This window comes from Amblyraja radiata, chromosome 2 (genome assembly GCF_010909765.2).
Source record: "Amblyraja radiata isolate CabotCenter1 chromosome 2, sAmbRad1.1.pri, whole genome shotgun sequence".
Classification (NCBI taxonomy): Eukaryota; Metazoa; Chordata; class Chondrichthyes; order Rajiformes; family Rajidae; genus Amblyraja; species Amblyraja radiata.
The window spans coordinates 119,488,221-119,511,328 of NC_045957.1; the positions used below are offsets into that span (position 1 = coordinate 119,488,221).

Here is a 23,108-nt window from a genome sequence, read left to right on the forward strand (position 1 = left end):
AACTTTTAATTTTGCTTGCAAAAAACACAGAACAGGACTGCCAACAATTTTGTTGTTTTATTATGGAGAAATCTGCTAATCCATACAATACAATGATACTGGCGGTACTAATTCTCTGATAGGAGTAATCAGAAACAACCTTATATATCCAAGAGAACAAAACAGTTAAGAATCTTGTCGTTAATCATTTTGTCACTAAAAATAATTACTTCTCGGCATCACCGGGTGTTGCCATTTAATCAGTGGCACTCCTTGTTCATAATTGAAAAACACCACAATTTGTTAAAGTGCTTCGTTTGACCTATGAATTGTTTATTTCCTTGCGAATGTCGGTGTCGTTGCATTAAAAATTAGCTTCACTCTCATGACGAGCCAGCGCCGGTGGTAGTGTGGTTCCGCAAGGGCCTTTAAAATAAAATCTGCAAAAAAAAAAAAAAAAATCAAATCATAATCAGAGGATCAGAGCAGTCTATATTGACTCCATCTACACCTCACGCTGCCTCGGCAAGGCCAGCAGCATAATCAAGGACCAGTCGCACCCCTGGTCGCTCCCTTTTCTACCCCATTGGGCAAAAGGTATAGAAGTGTGAAAACGCACACCTCCAGATTCAGGGACAGTTTCTTCCCAGCTGTTATCCGGCAACTGAATCATCCTACCACAACCAGAGAGCGGTCCTGAACTACTATTTAACTCTTAGGTGACCAACGGATCGGACTGGCGGTTGAAGTGATTTACTCCCCTGCTCTCTTATAGCGGACAATCGGCAATAACGGACACCATCTCTTCTCCTCCCCATCCCCCAGTGGTGCATTGTAATGAGGGTTTACTGTATGCGCTTACTTGGCAAAGTGCCTAACGAGAGCACAAGCTGATACACACAGGGCAAATTTCTGACATTTCCAGTGTGCTCTTTTCCATTGCCATTACTACACAGGTAAGTCGGAGTGATCTTACGCAGACCTAATAGAACAGATCTTCCTGTCGTTATTTTGGTTCTTTATTGAAGCAGTTGTACAAACAAAGAGATGAACGTGCCAGGTTTTCCTTATTCTGCATGCAGTGTTGTAGCTGGCTGCTCTGTCCCAGGTCTGGTGAGAACTGTACACTCTCCCTCCCTGTGTCTGTCGCTTCCTGTCCCCCATGTCCATATATACACCACCCTGTGCATCTAATGACCGTCCCAAAGTGTGCAAAATAATACTGCAAGATATATCTAAACAAAATGATAATAATATGCCAACAGTAGCTAGCTCCTACACAGGGACAGAATCTTTAACAAAGCACACACAGTGCTGGAGGAACAAGAGGGGTCGCCTGTCCGTTCCCTTCACAGACGCTGCCCGAGCCGTTGAGTATTTTTCCAGCACATTTTGCGTTATGTTTCATGCACGCACCTGAATTGTGTGGTGGCGTTTGTGACTTGAGTGTTGAACTCTGCAACCGGCACGCCCCTCGCCGCCACCTGGGGAGCAAACAATGCTGCCGGGTAGACAATCGACGACGTGCCAACCTGAGACAACAGATCCAAAACATTGATGTGAGCAGATGATTTATGATCTCCCAGTCGACAAACACTTCAACTCCGCCACCCCCCCCACCCCCCCCCACCCCTCCCATTCCAACACTGACCTCTCTGTCCTGCGCCTCCTCCATTTTCAAACGAAAATTGGAGGAACAGCATCTCAAATATCGCTTGGGCCAGCTTTCAACCCAGCGGTGTGATTAATGATCTCTCTAACTTCAAGTAACCCTGGCAACTCCTCTCTTTCCGTCCGACCCGAAACGTCACCCATTCCTTTTCCCCAGAGATGCTGCCTGTCCCGCTGAGTTACACCGGCTTTCTGTGTCTGTATTTATGCCCGTTCAATGACATGTATTGACCTCCCCACCGTCGAAGGGAATTACAGGAGTCACTGCCTCAAAAAAGCAGCCAGGTGTGTGTGTGTGCGCGTGGGCGCGCGTGTGTGCGTATGAGTGTGTGCATGTGAGTCTGTCTGCACGTATGATTGTGTATATATATGCACACCACACACACACACACATGTATACATTTATATAATTATACATAGTTATATACACAAACACGTGTACACATACATGTATTCACTTATATTTGTGTATGTATATGCGTATATATGTGACATCTTTCCTATAAGTTGGTGCCCAAAAACTAAACACAATATCCTCTAAATGTGGCCTCACTATCGTCTTATATAACTGCAATATCATCCCCCCCCCCCCCATACTTCAATACTCTTCACATTCCCATCGCATTCAGAAATAATTCCTTTGATAGATGCACTGTAAGAAAAATGTCTACTTGCCAAAAGACAAAGGTCACAAATCTCTAGCTCGTTATTCACTTCCATCAGGATGTCGGAATCGAGAGTCTCCCCAAACCAGACCACGTGGGGGCGAAGTAGACCACTGCACCCCGACTCTTTACACCTAAGGAAGAGGAAAGAACAAGGCTGGGAACTCAAGGACTGAAGGGAAATGAGGTTCTATGTCCTCTCGCGTTGACGAGCAGGATTACAATGGGCAGATGGAAACACAGCACATGGGGCGTCACGGTGGCGCAGCGGTAGAGTTGCTGCCTCACGGCGCCAGAGACCCGGTTCCATCCTGACTACGGGTGCTGTCTGTACGGAGTTTGTACGTTCTCCCCGTGAACGGCGTAGGTTTTCTCAGAAATCTTTGGTTTTCTCCCACACTCCAAAGACGTGCTGGGTCGACTGGGCTTGTATTCACTGGAATTTAGAAGGATGAGAGGGCATCTTATAGAAACATATAAAATTCTTAAAGGATTGGAAAGGCTTGATGCCGGAAAAATGTTGCCGATGTTCGGGGAATCCAGAACCAGGGGTCACAGTTTAAGAATAAGGGGTAGGCCATTTAGGACTGAGGCGAGGATAATTTTTTCACGAAGAGATTTGTGAATCTGTGGAATTCTGTGCCACAGGCAGCGGAGGCCAATTCACTGGATGTTTACAAGAGTTAGATTTAGCTCTTAAGGCAAAAGGAATCAAGGGAAATGGGGAAAAAGCAGGAATGGGGTACTGTTAGATGATCAGTCATGAACATATTGAATGGCTGGCTTGAAGGGCCAAATGGCCTACTCCTGCACCTATTTTTCTGTGATAGACAAAATGCTGGAGTAACTCAGTGGGACGGGCAGCATCCCTGCTACCTTCAGGTAGAAGGTACAGGAGCCTGAAGACTGCAACAACCAGGTTCAGGAATAGCTACTTCCCCACAGCCATCAGGCTATTAAACCTGGCTCGGACAAAATTTTGATTATGAATAACCAATTATCTGTTATTTGCACTTTATCATTTTATTTATTCATGAGTATATATATTTATATTATAGTATATGGACACATTGATCTGTTTTGTAGTAAATGCCTACTATATTCTGTGTGCTGAAGCAAAGCAAGAATTTCATTGTCCTATTAGGGACACATGACAATAAACTCACCTGAACTTGAACTTGAGCATCTCTGCAAAGAAGGAATGGGTGACGTTTCGGGACGAGACCCTATTATTCAATGTACAGGTTTGTAGGCTAATTGGCTTGGTATAAAAGTAAATTGTCCCGAGTGTGTGTAGGATAGTGTCAATGTGCGGGGATCGCTGGTCGGTGGAGACCCGGTGGGCCGCAGGGCCTATTTCCGCACTGTATCTCTAAACTATAAAACAAAACTAATCAACAGCAGGGAAGAGCAAGATAAGGGCAGAATCCACATCCAATCTTATACCATGCTACAGTCCAGCATCCATCCCACTTTAGAAACATAGAAAAATAGGTGCAGCAGTAGGCCATTCGGCCCTTCGAGCCAGCACCGCCATTCAATATGATTATGGCTGATCATCTAAAATCTGTGACCCTGTTCCAGATTCACAACTCTGGGTGAAAAAAAGTTTTTCCTTATCTCAGTCCTCAATGGCCTACCCCTTATTCTTCAACTTTGACCCCTGGTTCTGGACTCCCCCAACACCAGGAACATTTTTCCTGCATCTAGCCTGTCCAATCCTTTAAGAATTTTATATGTTTCTATAAGATTCCCTCTCATCCTTCTAAATTCTAGTGAATACAAGCCCAGTCGACCCATTCTTTCATCATGTCTTGAATTTTGACTTTGAGTTACTTTCTTGTGCATTTACAGTGTACCGACAGGAGAGTCGAGCACCAGAGGGCACAGCCTCAGAATAAAAGGACATACCTTTAGTAAAGAGGTGAGGTGGAATTTCCTATGCAATTTCAACTGTCATATGCTGAGAATGGAGCGGCTGGGCTTGTACACTCTGGAGTTTAGAAGGATGAGGGGGGTCTCATTGAAACATATAAGATTGTTAAGGGTTTGGACACGCTAGAGGCAGGAAACATGTTCCGGATGTTGGGAGAGTCCAGAACCAGGGGCCACAGTTTAAGAATAAGGAGCAAGCCATTTAGAATGGAGACAAGGAAACAATCTTTCTCACAGAAAGTGGTGAGTGTGGAATTCTCTGCCTCAGAAGGCGGTGGAGGCAGGTTCTCTGGATGCTTTCAAGAGATAGCTAGATAGGGCTCTTAAAAATAGCAGAGTCTGGGGATATGGGGAGAAGGCAGGAACAGGGTACTGATTGGGGATGATCAGCCATGATCACATTGAATGGCAGTACTGGCTCGAAGGGCCGAATGGCCTACTCCTGCACCTATTGTCTATTGAAAGGGCGCAAAGAAGATTTACAGGCACGTTGCCAGGACTCGAGCACCTGAGCTACAGGGAGAGGTTGAGCAGGCTAGAACATTATTCCTTGGAGCGCAGGAGGATGAGCGATAATCTTGGAGGTGTACAAAATAATGGGACAAATAGATCTGGTAGTCTCTTGCCCAGAGTAGGGGAATCAAGAACCTGAGGACAAGGGTTTAGGGTGAGTGGGGATAGATTTAGTAGGACGTTGAGGGGTGACATCTTTACACAAAGGATGATGTTTAGTTTGGAGATACAGCGTGGAAACAGGCCCTTCGGCCCAAGCCAGCCAACGATCCCCGCACATTAACACTATCCTACACTCACTCAGGACAATTCAAACATTTACCAAGCCAATTAACCTACAAACCTGTACGTCTTTGGAGTGTGAAACCGAAGATCTCGGAGAAAATCCACAGGTCACGGGGAGAACGTACAAACTCCATACAGACGTAGTCGGGATCCAACCTGGGTCTCCGGCGCTGCATTCGCTGTAAGGCAGCAACTCTATCGCTGCGCCACCATGTATGAACCGAACTGCCAGAAGAGGTTGAGGCAGTAAGTTTCAAAATCCTTTGGATTTGTACATCTGTAGGACAGATTTATTAGGATAATCTATCCATGATCTCCACAGATGCTGCCTGACCCACATTTATTCCAGCACTCTTGAGAAACGTCACCTATCCATGTTCTCCAGAGATGCTGCCTGACCCACTTTTACTCAAGTACTCTGTGAAACGTCACCTATCCATGTTCTCCAGAGATGCTGCCTGACCCACTTTTACTCCAGCACTCTGTGAAACGTCACCTATCCATGTTCTCCAGAGATGCTGCCTGACCTGCTGAGTTACTCCAGCACTCTGTGAAACCTCACCTATCCATGTTCTCCAGAGATGCTGCCTGACCCACTGAGTTACTCCAGCATTTTGTATGCTTTTGTATTGAGTTAACTGTGGCATGGTTTACTGAGGGCAGAGCTTAAAGGAGATGTGCAGAGGAATCCCCCCCCCCCCACACACAGAGGGTGGCCGGTGCCTGTAGCGCGCAGTCAACAGGTGTTTTTTTGAGACAGAGACGATGGGGACATTACAGAGGCTTTTGGATAGGCACGTGGATATGCTGAGAATGGAGGGATATTGATCATGTGCAGTTTAGGGTATTGTCACATGTACTGAGGTACAGTGAAAAGCTTTTGTTGCGTGCTAACCAGTCAGCAGAAAGACAATACATGATTACACTCGAGCTGTCCACAGTGTGCAGATACATGATAAGGGGAATAATGTGAATAATGTTTAGTGCAAGATAAAGTCCAGTAAAGTCCGATCAAAGACAGTCCGAGGGTATTCGATGAGGTAGATAGTAGCTCAGGACTGCTCTCTAGTTTGATGATAGGATGATCCAGTTGCCTGATAACAACTGGGAATAAACTGTCCTTGAATCTGGAGCTGTGCGTTTTCACACTTCTGTATCTTTTGCCCGATGGGAGAGGGGAGAAGAGGGAGTGACCAAGGTGGGCAGCAGGGCTTGTTTTTGTGCTGGGCTATTCTATGTACCAACTCTGACCACAATATAGAGATATGTGTTCAGCTCCACCAGTGCTCCATGGCCACTCTGCACCAAGACACAAATATTTGTACCTGGGAAGATTCTCCACTGGGATTCTGGCGTCTTCCGTGTCGGGATCTGGTGCCCTTGAAAGAAGAGAGAATAAAAGATTGATTTACATTCATTTATGACACCATTTGCCACGTATGTTGAAATATTGTAATTTCTGCTGCTCGATCTACATCAGGGGTATCAAACTCATTTTAACTTATTTTAGGTCACGGGCAAAATGCGACTTCATGCGCGCCGGATAGCGCCGTGCATGCGCGGACGCAGCCCGATCCGGCACTGGAGACAGCTGCAGCCCGCTCTGGCATCGGGGAAACCATCCCACGGGCCAGATTGGACCCCTTCGCGGGCCGCGAGTTTGACACCCCTGATCTACACCTTGTAAATTTACAACATTTAGTTGACTTTATTGCCACGTGGTTTTGTTGCGTGCTAACCAGTCAGCGGAAAGACTAGATAGGGCTCTTAAAGATAGCGGAGTCAGGGGTATATGGGGAGAAGGCAGGAACGGGGTACTGATTGGGGATGATCAGCCATGATCGCAATGAATGGCGGTGCTGGCTCGAAGGGCCGAATGGCCTACTCCTGCACCTATTGCCTATGATAACAATCAAGCCATACAGTGTGCAGATATATGATAAAAGGAATACTGTTTAGTGCAAAACAAAGTGCAGTACAGTCCGATCAAAGATAGGGTCTCCAATGAGGTAGATAGTAGCTCAGGACCGCTCTCTAGTTGGAAATAGAATGGTTCAGTTGCCTGATAACAGCTGGGGAGAAACTATCCCTGAATCTGGAATTTAATTTATTGAGTTTATTTCTGGTAACGGAGGCTTGACCTAATTTCTAAAGAGATTGTTCATGAAACGTTTCATCCCCACCTAGACCGTCTCCGTTCTAAATGGCTTACTCCTTATTCTTAAACTTTGGCCCCTGGTTCTGGACTCCCCCAACATCGGGAACATCTTTCCTGCCTCAAGTGTGTCCAAGCCCTTAACAATCTTATATGTTTCAATGAGATACCCTCTCATCCTTCTAAACTCCAGAGTGTACAAGCCCAGCTGCTCCATTCTCTACTGTTGTACTGTACTCTGCTGTACTGTTCTCTGTTCTACACATACCAGAACATGCCCCAGAACTGTTTTTATTGCATCAGACAGACACCACATGCATCACAAATATGAGGTTTATTAAGTCATTACCCTTTTCCAGCCAGGGCCTGACATATTGGACTCTTGTAGTTCTCTGTGACATTTTTACAGCTTGTGCAACGTGTTTTGAATAAACTGCCTAAAAGAACAAAATTACATAGATGAAAACACAAAACAAATGTTAACAAGTAGACTAATGATAGACTCAATAAGATATTAAGGAATAAAGAATGTAAAAACAACTCATGTCGTAGTGTCGTACAGCATGTGGTTGAGAGGGAAAAGTCGATCAGCCATGATCAAATGGCGGAGCAGACTCGATGGGCTGAATGGCCTAATTCTGCTCCTTTATCTTATGGTCACAGGCTCCTCTGATCCATGCCGATCAAGATGCTCCACCTAAGCTGGTCACATTTGCCCATGTTTGGCTTTTATGCTTCTCAACCTTAGGTAGACAAAAAATGCTGGAGTAACTCAGTGGGTGAGGCAGCTTCTCTGGAGAGAAGGAATGGGCGACGTTTCGGGACGAGACCCTTCTTCAGACTGATGCCAGGGCTGGTGGGAGAACTGGGAAGGGGGAGGGTGTGGAGAGAGAGGGAAAGCAAGGGCTATTTGAAGTTAGAGAAGTCAATGTTCATACCGCTGGGGTGTAAGCTACCCAAGCGAAATATGAGGTGCTTTTTCCTCCAATTTGCGCTGGGCCTCACTCTGACAATGGAGGAGGCCCAGGACAGAAAGGCCAGATTGGGAATGGGAGGGGGGAGTTAAAGTACTGAGCAACCGGAAGATCAGGTAGGTTAAGGCGGACTGAGCGGAGGTGTCCAGCGAAACGATCGCCGAGCCTGCACTTGGTCTCGCCGATGTACAGAAGTTGACCTTCTAAACCTTCCCTATGCATGTACCTGTCGAAATATCTTGTAAATGCTGTTATAGTACCTGCCTCAACTAGCTCCTCTGGCAGCTCGTTCCATATACCCACCACCCTCGGAGTGAAGAGGTTGGCTCCCGGGTTTGTATTACATTTTTTCCCCTCTCACCGTAAACATTTCTCCTCTGTTTTTTATTTTCTCACCCTGGATAAATGACTCTCACTGTACATATCTCTCTCTCTTTCTCTCTATCTTCCCGATGGCTATCAAACTATACGACTCATCCCCCTTCTGTCATGAGGTAGACTGAGATCGACTCCCCTTCCCCCCCCACCCCCAATCTTTGCACATCCCCCAATCCTTTCCATTTGTCACTTTAATTTCATGAATTACATGTATGTATTTTGCGTTTTTATGACTGTTGGCAGTAATGATCTAACGTATCGCATCCCTCTCCCCCTCGGCCTGGAGTAAATGTAAAATTGTCCCTCGTGTGTGTAGGGCAGTGTTAGCGTGCGGGAATTGCTGGCCGGTGCAGACGCGGTGGGCAGAACGGCTTGTTTCCGCTCCGTATCTCTAAAACTAAATGTGAGGAAAGATAGAAAAACCATACCAGGAATAAACTTACAGAACGTACAAATAATTAGTGATTGTTCCAACAGTGAAGATTAATTTTTTTTAGGAGATAACATGCTTGTTTAAATTTGTATTATGAATGGTGGGTCCTGTAATAGCAAAGAATTTTCCTAGCAGACCATAGTGCATTCATAAGATTTTAAGTTCACGGAGCAGAATTAAGCCATTCGGCCCATCAAGTCTACTCCGCCATTCAATCATGGCTGATCTATCTCTCCCTCCTAATCCCATTCTCCTGCCTTCTCCCCATAACCCCTGACACCCGTACTAATCAAGAATCTACCTATCTCTGCCTTAAATATATCCACTAACTTAGCCTCCCCAGCCGCCTGTAGCAATGAATTCCACAGATTCACCACCCTTTGACTGACGTAATACCTTCTCATCTCTTTCCTAAAGGAACGTCATAGAGTCAGTTTCAGTTTAGTTTATTATCATGTGTACCGAGGTGCAGTGAAAAGCTTTTGTTACATGCTATCCAGTCAGCAGAAAGACAATACTCTGGAAAGACAAATTACTCTGGCATTTTATTTAATTCACATGTTTAATAGATAATGTTTTATTATTGATGTTTAATGTTTTATGTGTCATTCCTAACTGTCACTGTGTCATGTTGACACTTGCGGGCGGAGCACCAAGGCAAATTCCTTGTATGTGAATACTTGGCCAATAAACTTATTCATTCATTCATTCATTCATTCACTCATTCAATACATGATTACAATCGAGCCATTCACAGTGTACAGATACATGATAAGTGAATAATGTTTAGTGCCTTCTGTGGCAAAGAATTCCACAAAGTGTTATCGGGGTCATCGCCCTCATTATCACAGCAATTAAATCCACACTCTTCTCCACACAGACATAACAAGCGAAGTGCCCAGACAAGCGGCAATGACTACAATCGCGGCTTTGAGAATACAAAAGAGGTTACGTACCGTGAATTTCATGAATATCTTTTGATCCCGCTCTTTTGTGCAGCTCGTCAATGTTCTGCGTGATAACCACGACCTTGCGGCCTTGCTTCCTGAGCCTGGCCTCGCAGTCGGCAATCGCTGCGTGTGCGGGGTTCGGCTGCTTGCTCAGCATCAGCTCGCGCCGGTAGTGATAGAATTCCCAAACCCGGGAAGGATTCCGTGAAAACGCTTCTGGGGTCGCCAGATCCTGATCATGGAAAAGGGGTGGGAGGCAGAGGCAAAATGTACCTTATTTAGAGTATTGTGTGCTCAGTCCAGGGCACCGTATTATATGAAGGATGTCATCAAGCTGGAAAAGGGTGCAGAGAAGATATGCGAGGATGGTGTCAGGACTCGAGGGTCTGAGCTATAGGGAGTGTTTGAGCAGGCTGGGACTCTATTCCCTGGAGCGCAGGAGGATGAGGGGTGATCTTATAGAGGTGTATAAAGTTGTTGCCCTCTGGCAGGCGTTACAGGTCAGCCAAAACACGCACCTCCAGACTCAGAGACAGTTTCTTCCCCAAAGCAATCTGCACACTCAATATGAAAAAACACTGAGTATTATTCATGCTGCACTCTTCCATGCTGCTACCCACCTCACACTTTACTATCACCATGTGCAATACTGATTATTTATTTATCTTGATACCATGTTTTATAACCTTGTTTTTAAATTGTGTCCGGTGTTTTTTTATGTTTGTATATTATGCGCCAATGGAGTCGCAATAATAATTTTGTTGTATGCAGTGCTTACAATGACAAATAAAGGCCTTCATTCATTCAAAATCATGAGAGGAATAGATCGGGTAGATGCACAGAGTCTCTTGCCCAGAGTAGGCGAATCAAGGACCAGAGGACATAGGATTAAGGTGAAGGGGAAAATATTTAATAGGAATCTAAGGGTAACTTCTTCACACAACGAGTGGTGGGTGTATGGAACAAGCTATATGAAGCTGGAGGAAGGAATGTAGGTGGAGGAGGAGAAAGAGGTGAAAGTCCAGGTTGGGCAAATAGATCATCCGAGAACATCACAATGTACCATGAAACAAAATGGAAAAAATGCAGCATTGGTAGACATTTCTTAATGTTTTATAACAGCACTTTAAATTAATATAACGCTGGCATTCAAAATCTGCAATCAGTGCCTAATCTGATTATTAGTAATAAAATCTGCAAGCATTTTATTATCTGATTATTATAATCTGATAAGTAATAATAATAATAAAATTTAGATTTCATGAGCAAGGCTATTAGCTAATGTTTAATTTAGTTTAGAGATACAGCGCAGAATCACGGCGACCAGCCCACGCTGACCAGCGATCACCCCGTACACCAGCACTATCCTACACACACGAGGGACAATCTACAATCTTTACCAAACCCAATTAACCTACAAACCTGTATGTCGTTGGAGTGTGGGAGAAAACTGGACGTCCGGGGAAAACCCACAGAGTCACGGGGAGAGCGTACAAACTCCGTACTGAAAGGGCACGTCGCCAGGATCAAACCCACATCCACGGCGCTGTAAAGCAGCATCACTACCGCTACGCCACTGTGCCGCCCTACAGCTATCCTCAGCCTTTTATATCTGGATTGCTAATCTCAAGTTCAAGTTCAAGTTAGTTTATTGTCATGTGTCCCTGTATAGGACAATGAAATTCTTGCTTTGCTTAAGCACACAGAAAATAGTAGGCATTTACTACAAAACAGATAAATGTGTCCATATACCATGATATAAATATATACACACATGAATAAATAAACTGATAGTGCAAATAACAGAAAGTGGTTGGTAATAATCAGAGTTTTGTCCGAGCCAGGTTTAATAGCCTGATGGCTGAGGGGAAGTAACTATTCCTGAACCTGGTTGTTGCAGTCTTCAGGCTCCTGTACCTTCTACCTGAAGGTAGCAGGGAGATGAGTGTGTGGCCCGGATGGTGTGGGTCTTTCATGATACTGCCAGCCTTTTTGAGGCAGCGACTGCGATAGATCCCCTCGATGGAAGGAAGGTCAGAGCCGATGATGGACTGGGCAGTGTTTACTACTTTTTGTAGTCTTTTCCTTTCCAGGGCGCTCAAATTGCCGAACCAAGCCACGATGCAACCGGTCAGCATGCTCTCGACTGTGCACCTGTAGAAATTAGAGAGAGTCTTCCTTGACAATCCGACTCTCCGTAATCTTCTCAGGAAGTAGAGGCGCTGATGTGCTTTTTTGATGATTGCATTAGTGTTCTCGGACCAGGAAAGATCTTCAGAGATGTGCACGCCCAGGAATTTGAAGCTCTTGACCCTTTCAACCATCGACCCGTTGATATAAATGGGGCTGTGGGTCCCCCTCCTACTCCTTCCAAAGTCCACAATCAGTTCCTTGGTTTTGCTGGTGTTGAGGGCCAGGTTATTGCGCTGGCACCATATTACTCTTCTTACAAGTGTAAGAACCTGTACCATGTTGTTGAAATGTGCGTCTGCAGCATAGATTACTAAAAACATTATAAAACACTTCTTATCAGGATATCAACAGGCGTGAAGGATTACAGATAGTTGACCTAGGAGATAATATGTATAGAAGGTTCCTCAGTTTAGTTTAGTTTGTTGTCACGCGTATCAAGGTACAGTGAAAAGCTTTTGTCGTGTGCTATCCAGTTAGCGGAAAGACTATACGTGATTACAATCGAGCCTTCCACAATGTACAGATACATGATAAAGTGAATATTGATTAGTTTGGGTGTCAGGGGCTATGGGGAGAAGGCAGGAGAATGGGGTTAGGAGAGATAGATCAGCCATGAATGAATGGCGGAGTAGACTTGATGGGCCAAATGGCCTAATTCTCCTCCTATCACTTGTGACCTTATGAATCACATTTATAAGTCCAGTAACGTCTGATCAAAGTTAGTCCGAGGGTCTTCAATGAGGTAGATAGTAGCTCAGGAGTGCTCTCTAGTTGTTGATAGGATGGTTCAGTTGCCTGACAACAGCTGGGAAGAAATTGTCCCTGAATCTGGAGGTGTGTGTTTTCACTCTTTACCTCTTGCCTGATGGGAGAAGGGAGAAGAGGGGGTGACCAGGGTGCAACTCGTCCTTCTTTATTTAGCACAGGGGATGATTGTGTTTCCGGGAGAAGGGTCTCGACCCAAAACGTCACCCGTTCCTTCTCTCCAGAGATGCTGCCTGTCCTGCTGAATTAGCTACTCCAGCTTTTTCTGTATATCTGCAGTTCCTTCCTGCACATTGGGTTTCCGGGCATGATTGGGTTAACAAATGATGAGTGTTTGACGGCGCTGGGCCTGTACTCTCCGGAGTTTAGAAGGATGAGGTGGGACCTCAATGAAAGTTACCAAATAATGAAAGGCCCGGATAGTGGATGTTTCCACTAGCGGGAGAGTCTAGGCACAGAGGCCACAGCCTCAGAATTAAAGGATGTACCTTTAGAAAGGAGACGAAGAATGTCTTTACTCAGAGGGTGGTGAATCTGTGGAATTCATCGCCACAGACGGCTGTGGAGGCCAAATCAATGGCCATTTCTAAGGTGGCGATTGACAGATTCTTGATTAGTACGGGTGTCAGGGGTTATGGGGAAAAGGCAAGAGATAGGGGTTGAGGGGGAAAGATAGGTCAGCATGGAGGAGCAGAGTTGATGGGCCGAATAGCCAAATTCTGCTGCAATGATTTATGAACATACCTGGGCTTGCCATTTCCTCCAGAAACCCCCTGCTCCACGGAACGTGGGCACGCCACTCTCCGCGCTGGCACCCGCCCCTGTTATAATTGTTATGTGCTTGGCTTTGGCGAAGACTTCCCGAAATTCGGCCAAATCTAAAAAAAATACAGGGAAAAAAAAATACCACAATCAGAATACTTTAACAAAAGAAAACAAAACTATGAAAGTATAAACATAGAAAATAGGTGCAGGAGTAGGCCATTCGGCCCTTCAAGCCTGCACCGCCATTCAATATGATCATGGCTGACCATCCAACTCAGTATCCTGTCCCTGCCTTCTCCCCATATCCCCTGATCCCTTTAGCCACATCTAACTCCCTCTTAAATATAGCCAATGAACTGGCCTCAACTACCTTCTGTGACAGAGAGTTCCAGAGATTTACCACTCTCTGTGTGAAAAATGTTTTTCTCATCTCGGTCCTAAAGGATTTCCCCTTTATCCTTAAACTGTGACCCCTTGTCCTGGACTTCCCCAACATCGGGAACAATCTTCCTGCATCTAGCCTGTCCAACCCCTTAAGAATTTTGTAAGTTTCTATAAGATCCCCGCTCAATCTTCTAAATTCTAGCGAGTACAAGCCGAGTCTATCCAGTCTTTCTTCATATGAAAGTCCTGACATCCCAGAAATCAGTCTGGTGAACCTTCTCTCTACTCCCTCTATGGCAATAATGTCCTTCCTCAGATTTGGAGACCAAAACTGTACACAATACTCCAGGTGTGGCCTCACCAATACCCTGTACAACTGCAGTAGAACCTCCCTGCTCCTATACTCAAATCCTTTTGCTATGAATGCTAACATACCATTCACTTTCTTCACTGCCTGCTGCACCTGCATGCCTACTTTCAATGACTGGTGTACCATGACACCCAGGTCTCGTTGCATCTCCCCTTTTCCTAATCGGCCACCATTTAGATACATGGAAGGATAAAGAGACGGGCCCTTCGGCCCACAATGTTTGTGCCAAGCATGATGCCAAGTTAAACTTCATTGGGCACGGTGGCGCAGCGGTAGAGTTGCTGCCTTACAGCGAATGCAACGCCGGAGACCCGGGTTCGATCCCGACCACGGGTGCTGTCTGTACGGAGCTTGTACGTTCTCCCCGTGACCTGCGTGGGGTTTCTCCCCGGTTTCCCCCCATACTCCAAAGACGTGCAGGTTTGTCGGTTAATTGGCTTGATAAATGTAAAAATTGTCCCGAGTGGGTGTAGAATGGTGTTAATGTGCGGGGATCGCTGGTCGGCGTGGACTCAGTGGTCCGAAGGTGCCTGTTTCCACGCTGTATCTCTAAACTAAACGAATCTCATCGGACTGTATGTGATGCATATCCCTCTATTCCCTGCTCTTCCATGTGCCTATTTAAAAGCATCTTAAATATCACTAATCGTATCTGCCTCCACCACCACCCCCGCAATGTGTTCCAGGCTCCCAGCACCCTGTACAATAAAACTACCCTGCACATCCCCATTAATTTTACCTCCTTTTACCGTACAGCTAGACCCTTTAGTATTGGGCATCTCTACCCTGGAGAAAAGGTTCTGACTGTCTACCCTATTTTCACCTCTCATAATTTTAGACAATAGACAATAGGTGCCTGATAACAGCTGGGAAGAAACTGTCCCTGAATCTGGAGGTGTGCATTTTCACACTTCTGTACAATAGACAATAGACAGAAGGCACAGGAGTAGGCCATTCAGCCCTTCGTGCCAGCATCGCCATTCAATGTGATCATGGCTGATCATCCCCAATCAATACCCCGTTCCTGCCTTCACCCCATGTCCCCTGTCTCCGCTATCTTTAAGAGCCCTATCTAGCTCTCTCTTGAAAGTATCCAGAGAACCGACCTCCACCGCCCTCCGAGGCAGAGAATTCCACAGACTCACAACTTTCTGTGAGAAAAAGTGTTTCCTCGTCCCCATTCTAAATGGCTTACCCCTTATTCTTAAACTGCGGCCCCTGGTTCTGGACTTCCCCAACATCGGGAACATGTTTCCTCTAGCGTGTCCAAACCCTTAATAATCTTGTATGTTTCAATAAGATCTCCTCTCATTCTTCTAAAGACCAGCCGCTCCATTCTCTCAGCATATGACAGTCCCTTGTTTTATATACTTGCAGATATCAAAAACACAAACATAAATTAAGTGAATTTGTATTTTTGGGAGAACACTGCGATTATGTTAGGAAACAATACTGACATTTCAGGACCGGATCCTTCTGTCTGAAGAAGGGTCGCGGCCTGAAACGTCACCTATCCATGTTCTCCAGAGATGCTGCCTGGCCCGCTGAGTTACTCCAGCACTTTGTGTCTTTTACAAAAAATCCAAATATTATATTTAAATTGAGATGGTTTGGAGAAATAAAACTGAACTCAGAGGATACAACCACCCAGAAAAAAAGTTGAATATGCTTGCAGAGTGCTAATTATGGCGGCAGTGAGAAGGCTTAGATTTCGATTCAAGACCCTGCATCAGGAGTGGTACCACCAATAATTAATTACAGTTGAATAGGCAATAGAGTGTCAGGAGTGTTAACTGTCATATGTACCAAAGCAGAATAATGAAACTTTTAATGTAATAACAAGGAGCGATAGATACTGATTTACCAAAGAAAGACAAAGTGCTGGAATAATTCAACGGGTCAGGCAGCATCCCTGGAGAATATGGATAGGTGATGCTTCGGGTCGGGAACCATTAGACTTTAGAGATATAGCGCGGAAACAGGCCCTTCGGAACACCGAGTCCGCGCTGACCAGCGATCACCCCGTACAGTTTCAATCCTACACACTAGGGACAATTTACAATTTTTTTTTAACCGAAGTCAATTAACCTACAGACTTGTGTGCATCGTTGGAGTGTGGGAGGAAACTGGAGCACCCAGAGAAAACACTCGCGTTCACAGGGAGAATGGGCAAACGGTATCCTGACAACACCCGTAGTCGGGATCAAACCCGGGTCTCTGGTGCTGTAAGGCAGCAACTCTACCGCTGCATCACAATGCCACCCCCTTCTTCAGACTGATTGCAGGGTGGGGTGTGGGGAGGGGGGGGTGGGGGAAGGAAGAAAGCTGGAAGAGAGGATATGCAGACCAAACAATTGCTGGTAAAAAGGTAAACACAGGCGTGGGGAGTGAACATTTTCAAGAGTTGTTAGAAAAGTGGGTCCACCTTTGCATGAAATGTTATTGAAACATGCTTCAAGAGCACAGGTTACCAAACACCGTGGAATGAATGCCTATTTGGGCACAAACAAATATCAAAGATTACACGGCCTTGACGGAATATTAACAGACGCATTAACTCCTTTTCTCTTCCTATCTGAGATCTACAGAGAAGATATCAAAATGGCATCAATGATAAAGGATTTTAGTCAAATAAAACCATTGCCAACATGGGTTCACGCTTTCTTATCTGAATCCTGACCCTCTGATTCTCCCTAACCCACCTATTTGAAATAGAACATGGAACATAGAAAAGTACTACACGAGAATACACCCTTCAGCCCACAATGTCCATGCTGAATATGATGTTAAGATAAGCTAAACCTCTCCAATCCCTGCATATTCACGCGCCTATCCAAAATGTTCCTTAAGCGCAGCTATTGTATCTGCCTCTACCACCATCCCTGGCAGAGTGCATATATACACCATTTTGCCTCTTCATCATTTTAAGAAATCTTAATAATATTATCAAGTTTTATTGTCACGTGTTCTAAATCAGGGGTTCCCTACCTTTTTTTGTCCCGTTTACCCCGGGCAACTTTAATAGCACATAACAATGTTATTTCACTTATTTATGAACAACTAATGATGAACAGATACCGGTATACCAGAACCAAACATAGTCAGTCAATGAGAAAAAATATGTACAAATCCAGAATCAACAAATTTACCCCCTGAGTAGGTGAAATTTACCCCAGGTTGGGAACCCTTGTTCTAAATGGTTACTTGCAGAAACACAACACATACGTGAACATAGCACTCTGTAATAAATATATATATATAGATACGCGCACACACACACACACATATATATATATAGAAATTGCAAGAGACCAAGCCCAAGGGAGCGTAGCGACCGAGGGGGTGGTAGAAAGCCTTTGCATTTTACAGCTTGAAATTGATTAAACTAGACCTGACTATACAGTTACAAATTCTAATCCAACAGCATTACAATACTTCAGCACTTGACACCCAACCGCGATCACACTCTCTCACTCTCCCACCTTTAAATATAATTTTTTCAAGCAGCAGTTTTTACAGACTTAATTAACTTAATTTTACAGACTTTCTTCATCAACAAAGTACATACCTGAACTTTGGCGTATCATTTCAGTCTGGGTCATGAGCAGCTTGGAGGATTGCTTTAGCCAATTGCCCACCTGGGGAACTAGCTTCCTGGTAGTAAACTGAAGAAGAATCATTGCAATTATTGGCTGATTCTGGAAGAGAAATGATATATATATGTTCTTAAAATATGCAGGAAGCTTCAAGCCTGCTCCGTCCTCAAATAAGAATGAAATATGTGGATTTCACTCATGTCAATAATCACAAGAGGAGCTCGATTGTTGGGGCTGATGTACAACAATAACAACACTCTTACATTTATACCGCACAACTCAATTGGGGGACAGCACGGTGGCAGGGTTGCTGCCTTACAGCGCCAGAGACCCGGGTTCCATCCTGATCTCGGGTGCCGTCTGTACGGAGTTTGTACGTTCTTCCTGTGACCTGCGTGGGTTTTCGCCGGGTGCTCCGGTTTCCTCCTACACTCCAATGTTGTACAGGTTTGTAACAATTTGACTTTGGTAAAAAATTTAAATTACCCCTTGTGTGTAGGATAGTGCTAGTGTACAGGGTGATCGCTGGTCGACGTGAACTCGGTGGGCCGAAGGGCCTGTTTCCGTGCTGTATCCCTAAACTAAACTTAAATAATGACAGAGATGGATTCCACTCCGTCAAAATTCACAAAGGAGAACAATAATAACACTTTAACATTTTTGCAGTGACTAGTGTGGTGCCGCAAGGCTCAGTGGACGACAGATGGCACAATGGGCTAAGTGTTCGGCTGGCAACCGGAAGGTAGCTGGTTCGAATCCCGCTTGGAGTGCATACTGTCGTTGTGTCCTTGGGCAAGACACTTCACCCACCTTTGCCTGTGTGTGTCCTTGGGCAAGACACTTCACCCATCTTTGCCTGTGTGTGTGAATGTAATTATGTGAAGCACTTTGGGGTCAATGCAAGTTGACTAAAAATGTGCTATATAAATAAAGAAATTTAATTTTAATTTAATTTAAGTGCTGGAACCTCAGTTATTTACAATATATTAACGATTTAGACGAGGGAATTAAATCTCCAAGTTTGCAGATGGCACAAAGCTGGGTGGATGTGAGCTGCGAGGAGGATGCTATGAGACTGCAGGGTGACTTGGATAGGTTGGGTGAGTGGGCAGATGCATGGCAGATGCAGTATAATGTGGATAAATGTGAGGTTATCCACTTTGGTGGCAAGAACAGGAAGGCAGATTATTATCTGAATTATGTCAGATTTGGAAAAGGAGAGGTGCAACGAGACCTGGGTGTCTTTGTACATCAGTCACTGAAAGTAAGCATGCAGGTACAGCAGGCAGTGAAGAAAGCTAATGGCATGTTGGCCTTCATTGCGAGAGGATTTGAGTTTAGCTGCAAGAAGGTCCTACTGCAGTTGTACAGGGCCCAGGTGAGACTGCACCTGGAGTATTGGGTGCAATTTTGGTCTCCTAATTTGAGAAAAGGCATTATTGCTATTGAGGGAGTGCAGCGTAGGTTCTCCACGTTAATTCCCGGGATGGCGGGACTGACATCTGATGAAAGAATTGGTCCACTGGGTTTATATTCACTGGAATTTAGGATGAGAGGATATCTTATAGAAACATATAGAATTCTTAAAGGATTGGACAGGCTAGATGCAGGAACAATGTTCCCAATGTTGGGGGAGTCCAAAACCAGGGGTCACAGTTTAAGAATAATGGGTAAGCCATTTAGGACTGAGATGAGGAAAAACTTCTTCACCCAGAAAGTTGTGAATCTGTGGAATTCTCTGCCGCAGAAGGCAGTGGAGGCCAATCCACTGGATGTTTTCAAGAGTTTGATAGAGCTCATAAAGATAGCGGAGTCAGGAGATATGGTGAGAAGGCAGGAACAGGGTACCGGGACTAAAGGAATCAAGGGATATGGGGAAAAAGCACGATCAGCCATGATCATACTGAATGGCGGTGCTGGCTCGAAAGGCCGAATGGTCTACTGCTGCATTTATTTTCCTATGTTTACAACAATTCCAAACACCTCGCAGTGCCAGAGACCCGGATTCGATCCTGACCTCGGGTGCTGTCTGTGTGGAGTATGCACATTCCCCGCTGTGGTCGCATGGGTTTCCACCCACATCCCAAAGACACGTGAGATTGTGGGTTAATTAGCCCTCTGTTAATCACCCCTAGTATGTAGGGAGTTCGTGAGAAAACAGAATAACCTAGAAATTAGTGTGAACAGGTGATTGAAGCTCAGTACGGGTGACAATGGACATTAGGTGCAGGAGTAGGCCATTCGGCCTTTCGAGCCAGCACCACCATTCAATGTGATCACGGCTGATCATCCCCAATCAGTACCCCGTTCCTGCCTTCTCCCCATATTCCCTGACTCCGCTATTTTTAAAGAGCCCTATCTAGCTCTCTCTTGAAAGCATCCAGAGAACCTGCCTCCACCGCCCTCTGAGGCAGAGAATTCCAGACTCACAACTCTCTGTGAGAAAAAGTGTTTCCTCGTCTCCGTTCTAAGTGTGTACCGGGGGAGACTGTGTACCGGGGGGGAGTGTGTACCGGGGGGGAGTGTGTACCGGGGGGGGGGGGGGGGGGGGGGGGGGGGTGTGCAGTGTGCACCGGGGGAGACTGTGCACCGGGGGAGAGTGGGGGAGACTGTGTACCGGGGGAGACTGTGTACCGGGGGAGACTGTGTACCGGGGGGGCGGGGGGAGTGTGCAGTGTGCACCGGCGGGGGGGCGGGAGTCTCTAGGCCCGGGCCAGGCTGACGGTCACCAACTTGACAGCTGACGCTGTCACTCCCCCCCTTACCTGCGGCCTGGAGCTGGCGACTGGTGAGGGAGCAGCGACCCGTCAGACCGTCTGTCCGTCGAGGCTCGCCGTCTGTCTGTCCGTCTGTCCCGGGGCAGCGGCTGAGGAGGAGGCGGCGGCCGTCGCCGGGCGGGTACGGGAACGCGAGCGGAGTCGGAGTCGGAGCGGCAGCGGCAGCGCCCCCTGCAGTCGCGGAGGAGCGCCTGCCCCACCCCCGCCCACCAGGCGGCGTGCGACGCGGCACGTTCGGCGCCGGCACTGACACTGACGTCCGGGCGGCGTGCGACGCGGCACGTCCGGCACTGACACTGACGCCCGGGCATCGTGCGACGCGGCACGTTCGGCGCCGGGACTGACGCGGGACGCTGGCACGACGCTGAGCGGCAGCAGAGCGCCCCCTGCAGCAGGTCCGGCGCCGGCACGTCCGCACGCGAGAAGGGGGGGGGCGATGCAGAGGTTATTGTCAGATGTAACATTGCACACACTTCAATACCTACTGCAATACTGCAACACTGCTGCTGCAACACCACTGCCTTGTGCATAGTAGAGAGCATGCTGACTGGTTGTATCGTCTTGGTTCGGCAACTTGAGCGTCCAGGAGTGGAAAAGACTGCAAAAAGTAGTGACCACTGCCCAGTCAATCACCGGCTCTGACCTCCCCACCCCACGCACAGTAATCACTATCAAAATATGGAGGGGACAGGGGGGACACTATTTTTTGGCGGCCGCACGCGCATGCGCACACTCTCACACACATGCGAGGCTTCGGAGGCTCAATCCAGCGCTAAATGCAGCTCACCTCTGCCTGTCTCGCCGGGTTAACCTACAGCCCTGCCTGGACTGACGGAACATCGGTGCTGCTTCTCCACACTGACTGTAAGCCTGGGCCTTATTTCCCGCGTCCAGGCAGGGCTGTAGGTTAACCTGGCGGGACAGGCAGAGTTGAGCTGGGTTTAGCGCTGCTTCTCTGCGCTGGCTGTGGGCCTGGGGGCACCGCTCCCGTCTGACTCCCGACGTCTCTGGCCACCCCCGGGCGTGGGGGGGGGGGGGGGGGAGCACACGGGTGGGGACGGGACACGCTGGAGACCGGGATCGATCCTGGCTGCGGATGAGGTGCAGGTCTGTGCCACATTTCCCTCCTCCAATCACCGCGCTGAATCATCATGTCCCGCCCCATTACCTGCTGACCGATGTCTCACTCGTCCAATCGGCGCCCTCGATCAGCTGTCCCACCCCCACCGTCTCGTGTAAAGCGGAAATTTCACTGGGTTTTAAAATCCGGATTACAAAAAATGGGGGAGACGTCCCCCACCTCTCAAAACATGGGGGGACCCGCCCTGGATTTCCGCCCCTGTCACCATCGAAGGGATCTATCGCAGTCCCTGCCTCAAAAAGGCAGCCAACATCATCAAGGACCCACACCATCCTGGCTACTCACTTATCTCTCCGTTGCCATCAGGTAGAAGGTACGGGAGCCTGAAATCTGGTACATCCAGGTTCAGGAACAGCCTCTTCCCCACAGCCATCAGGCTATTAAACATGCCATCAAACTCGGAACTATAACAGCCTAATGCACTTTGTCTTTTTATTTATGTGTACATAATGGTCTATGCTATGCTATGGACACACTGATCTGTTCTGTATTTATGCTTACAATATTCTGTTGTGCTGCAGCAAGCATGAATATCATTGTTATTAGATCACAGCTAACTTAATGCGGCATTCAATAGACAATAGGTGCAGGAGTAGGCCTTTCGGCCCTTCGAGCCAGCACCACATTCCAACATGAAAAGGTTCACCACCCCTGGTTTAGAACAAAATGGGTCAAACGCATGGAGGTGGGACTAGTGTAGAGGAGGCATCTTGGTCGACATAGATAAGATTGGCCGAAGGTTTTGTTTCTGTGCCGTTTGATTCTATGATGATGAATCCAATACTGGATGCCATTTGGAGCTACTGTATATATAGCATAACACAGCATAACAATATATATAGATGTGGGGCAAAGCCATTAGGTGCTTTGCACCATTTTAGTTTAGTTTAGTTTAGAGATGCAGTAAGGAAACAGGCCCTTCGTCCACACCGACCAGCGATCCCCGCACATTAACACAATCCTACAAACGCGAGGGACAATTTACACATACACCAAGCCAATTAATTTACAAACCTGCACGTCTTTGGAGTGTGGGAGGAAACCGAAGATATCATAGAAAAGGTCACGGGGAGAACGTACAAAGTCTGTACAGACAGCACCCGTAGTCAGGATCGAACCCGGGTCTTTGGCGCTGTGAGGCAGCAACTCTACCGCTGCGCCACCGTGCCGCCCGATAAT

The 23,108-nt window shown here is 46.6% G+C and overlaps 1 protein-coding gene across 2 annotated transcripts; it reads right to left on the reverse strand.

Annotated features, from left to right (window-relative positions):
- Window positions 1-38: 38 nt before the first annotated feature.
- sirt5 (sirtuin 5) lies at window positions 39-20,936 on the reverse strand. 2 transcript variants are annotated; one of them, XM_033014424.1, is made up of 9 exons: window positions 20,777-20,936; window positions 17,984-18,113; window positions 13,641-13,774; window positions 9,945-10,170; window positions 7,553-7,640; window positions 6,374-6,427; window positions 2,326-2,449; window positions 1,396-1,511; window positions 39-419 (listed from the first exon to the last, which is right to left on the reverse strand). In XM_033014424.1, exons 2-9 carry the CDS (start codon window positions 18,093-18,095, stop codon window positions 344-346), a joined length of 930 nt encoding a protein of 309 aa, XP_032870315.1. In that variant the 5' UTR covers window positions 18,096-18,113; window positions 20,777-20,936; the 3' UTR covers window positions 39-343. The 2 variants fall into 2 exon arrangements, with proteins under 2 accessions (XP_032870315.1, XP_032870324.1); XM_033014433.1 differs by having other exon boundaries at window positions 17,984-18,080; window positions 20,777-20,922.
- Between the last annotated feature and the right edge of the window lie 2,172 nt (window positions 20,937-23,108).

Excerpts from the sequence above, each read along its gene's own strand:
- sirt5 (XM_033014424.1), bottom strand. The coding sequence starts at position 18,095 with ATGATTCTTCTTCAGTTTACTACCAGGAAGCTAGTTCCCCAGGTGGGC. Across the intron at positions 1,512-2,325 it reads TTTGTGACCTTTGTCTTTTG|GTTGGCACGTCGTCGATTGT; the intron begins GCAAGTAGACAT and ends CTGTTGTCTCAG. Across the intron at positions 420-1,395 it reads AACGCCACCACACAATTCAG|ATTTTATTTTAAAGGCCCTT; the intron begins GTGCGTGCATGA and ends TTTTTTTTGCAG.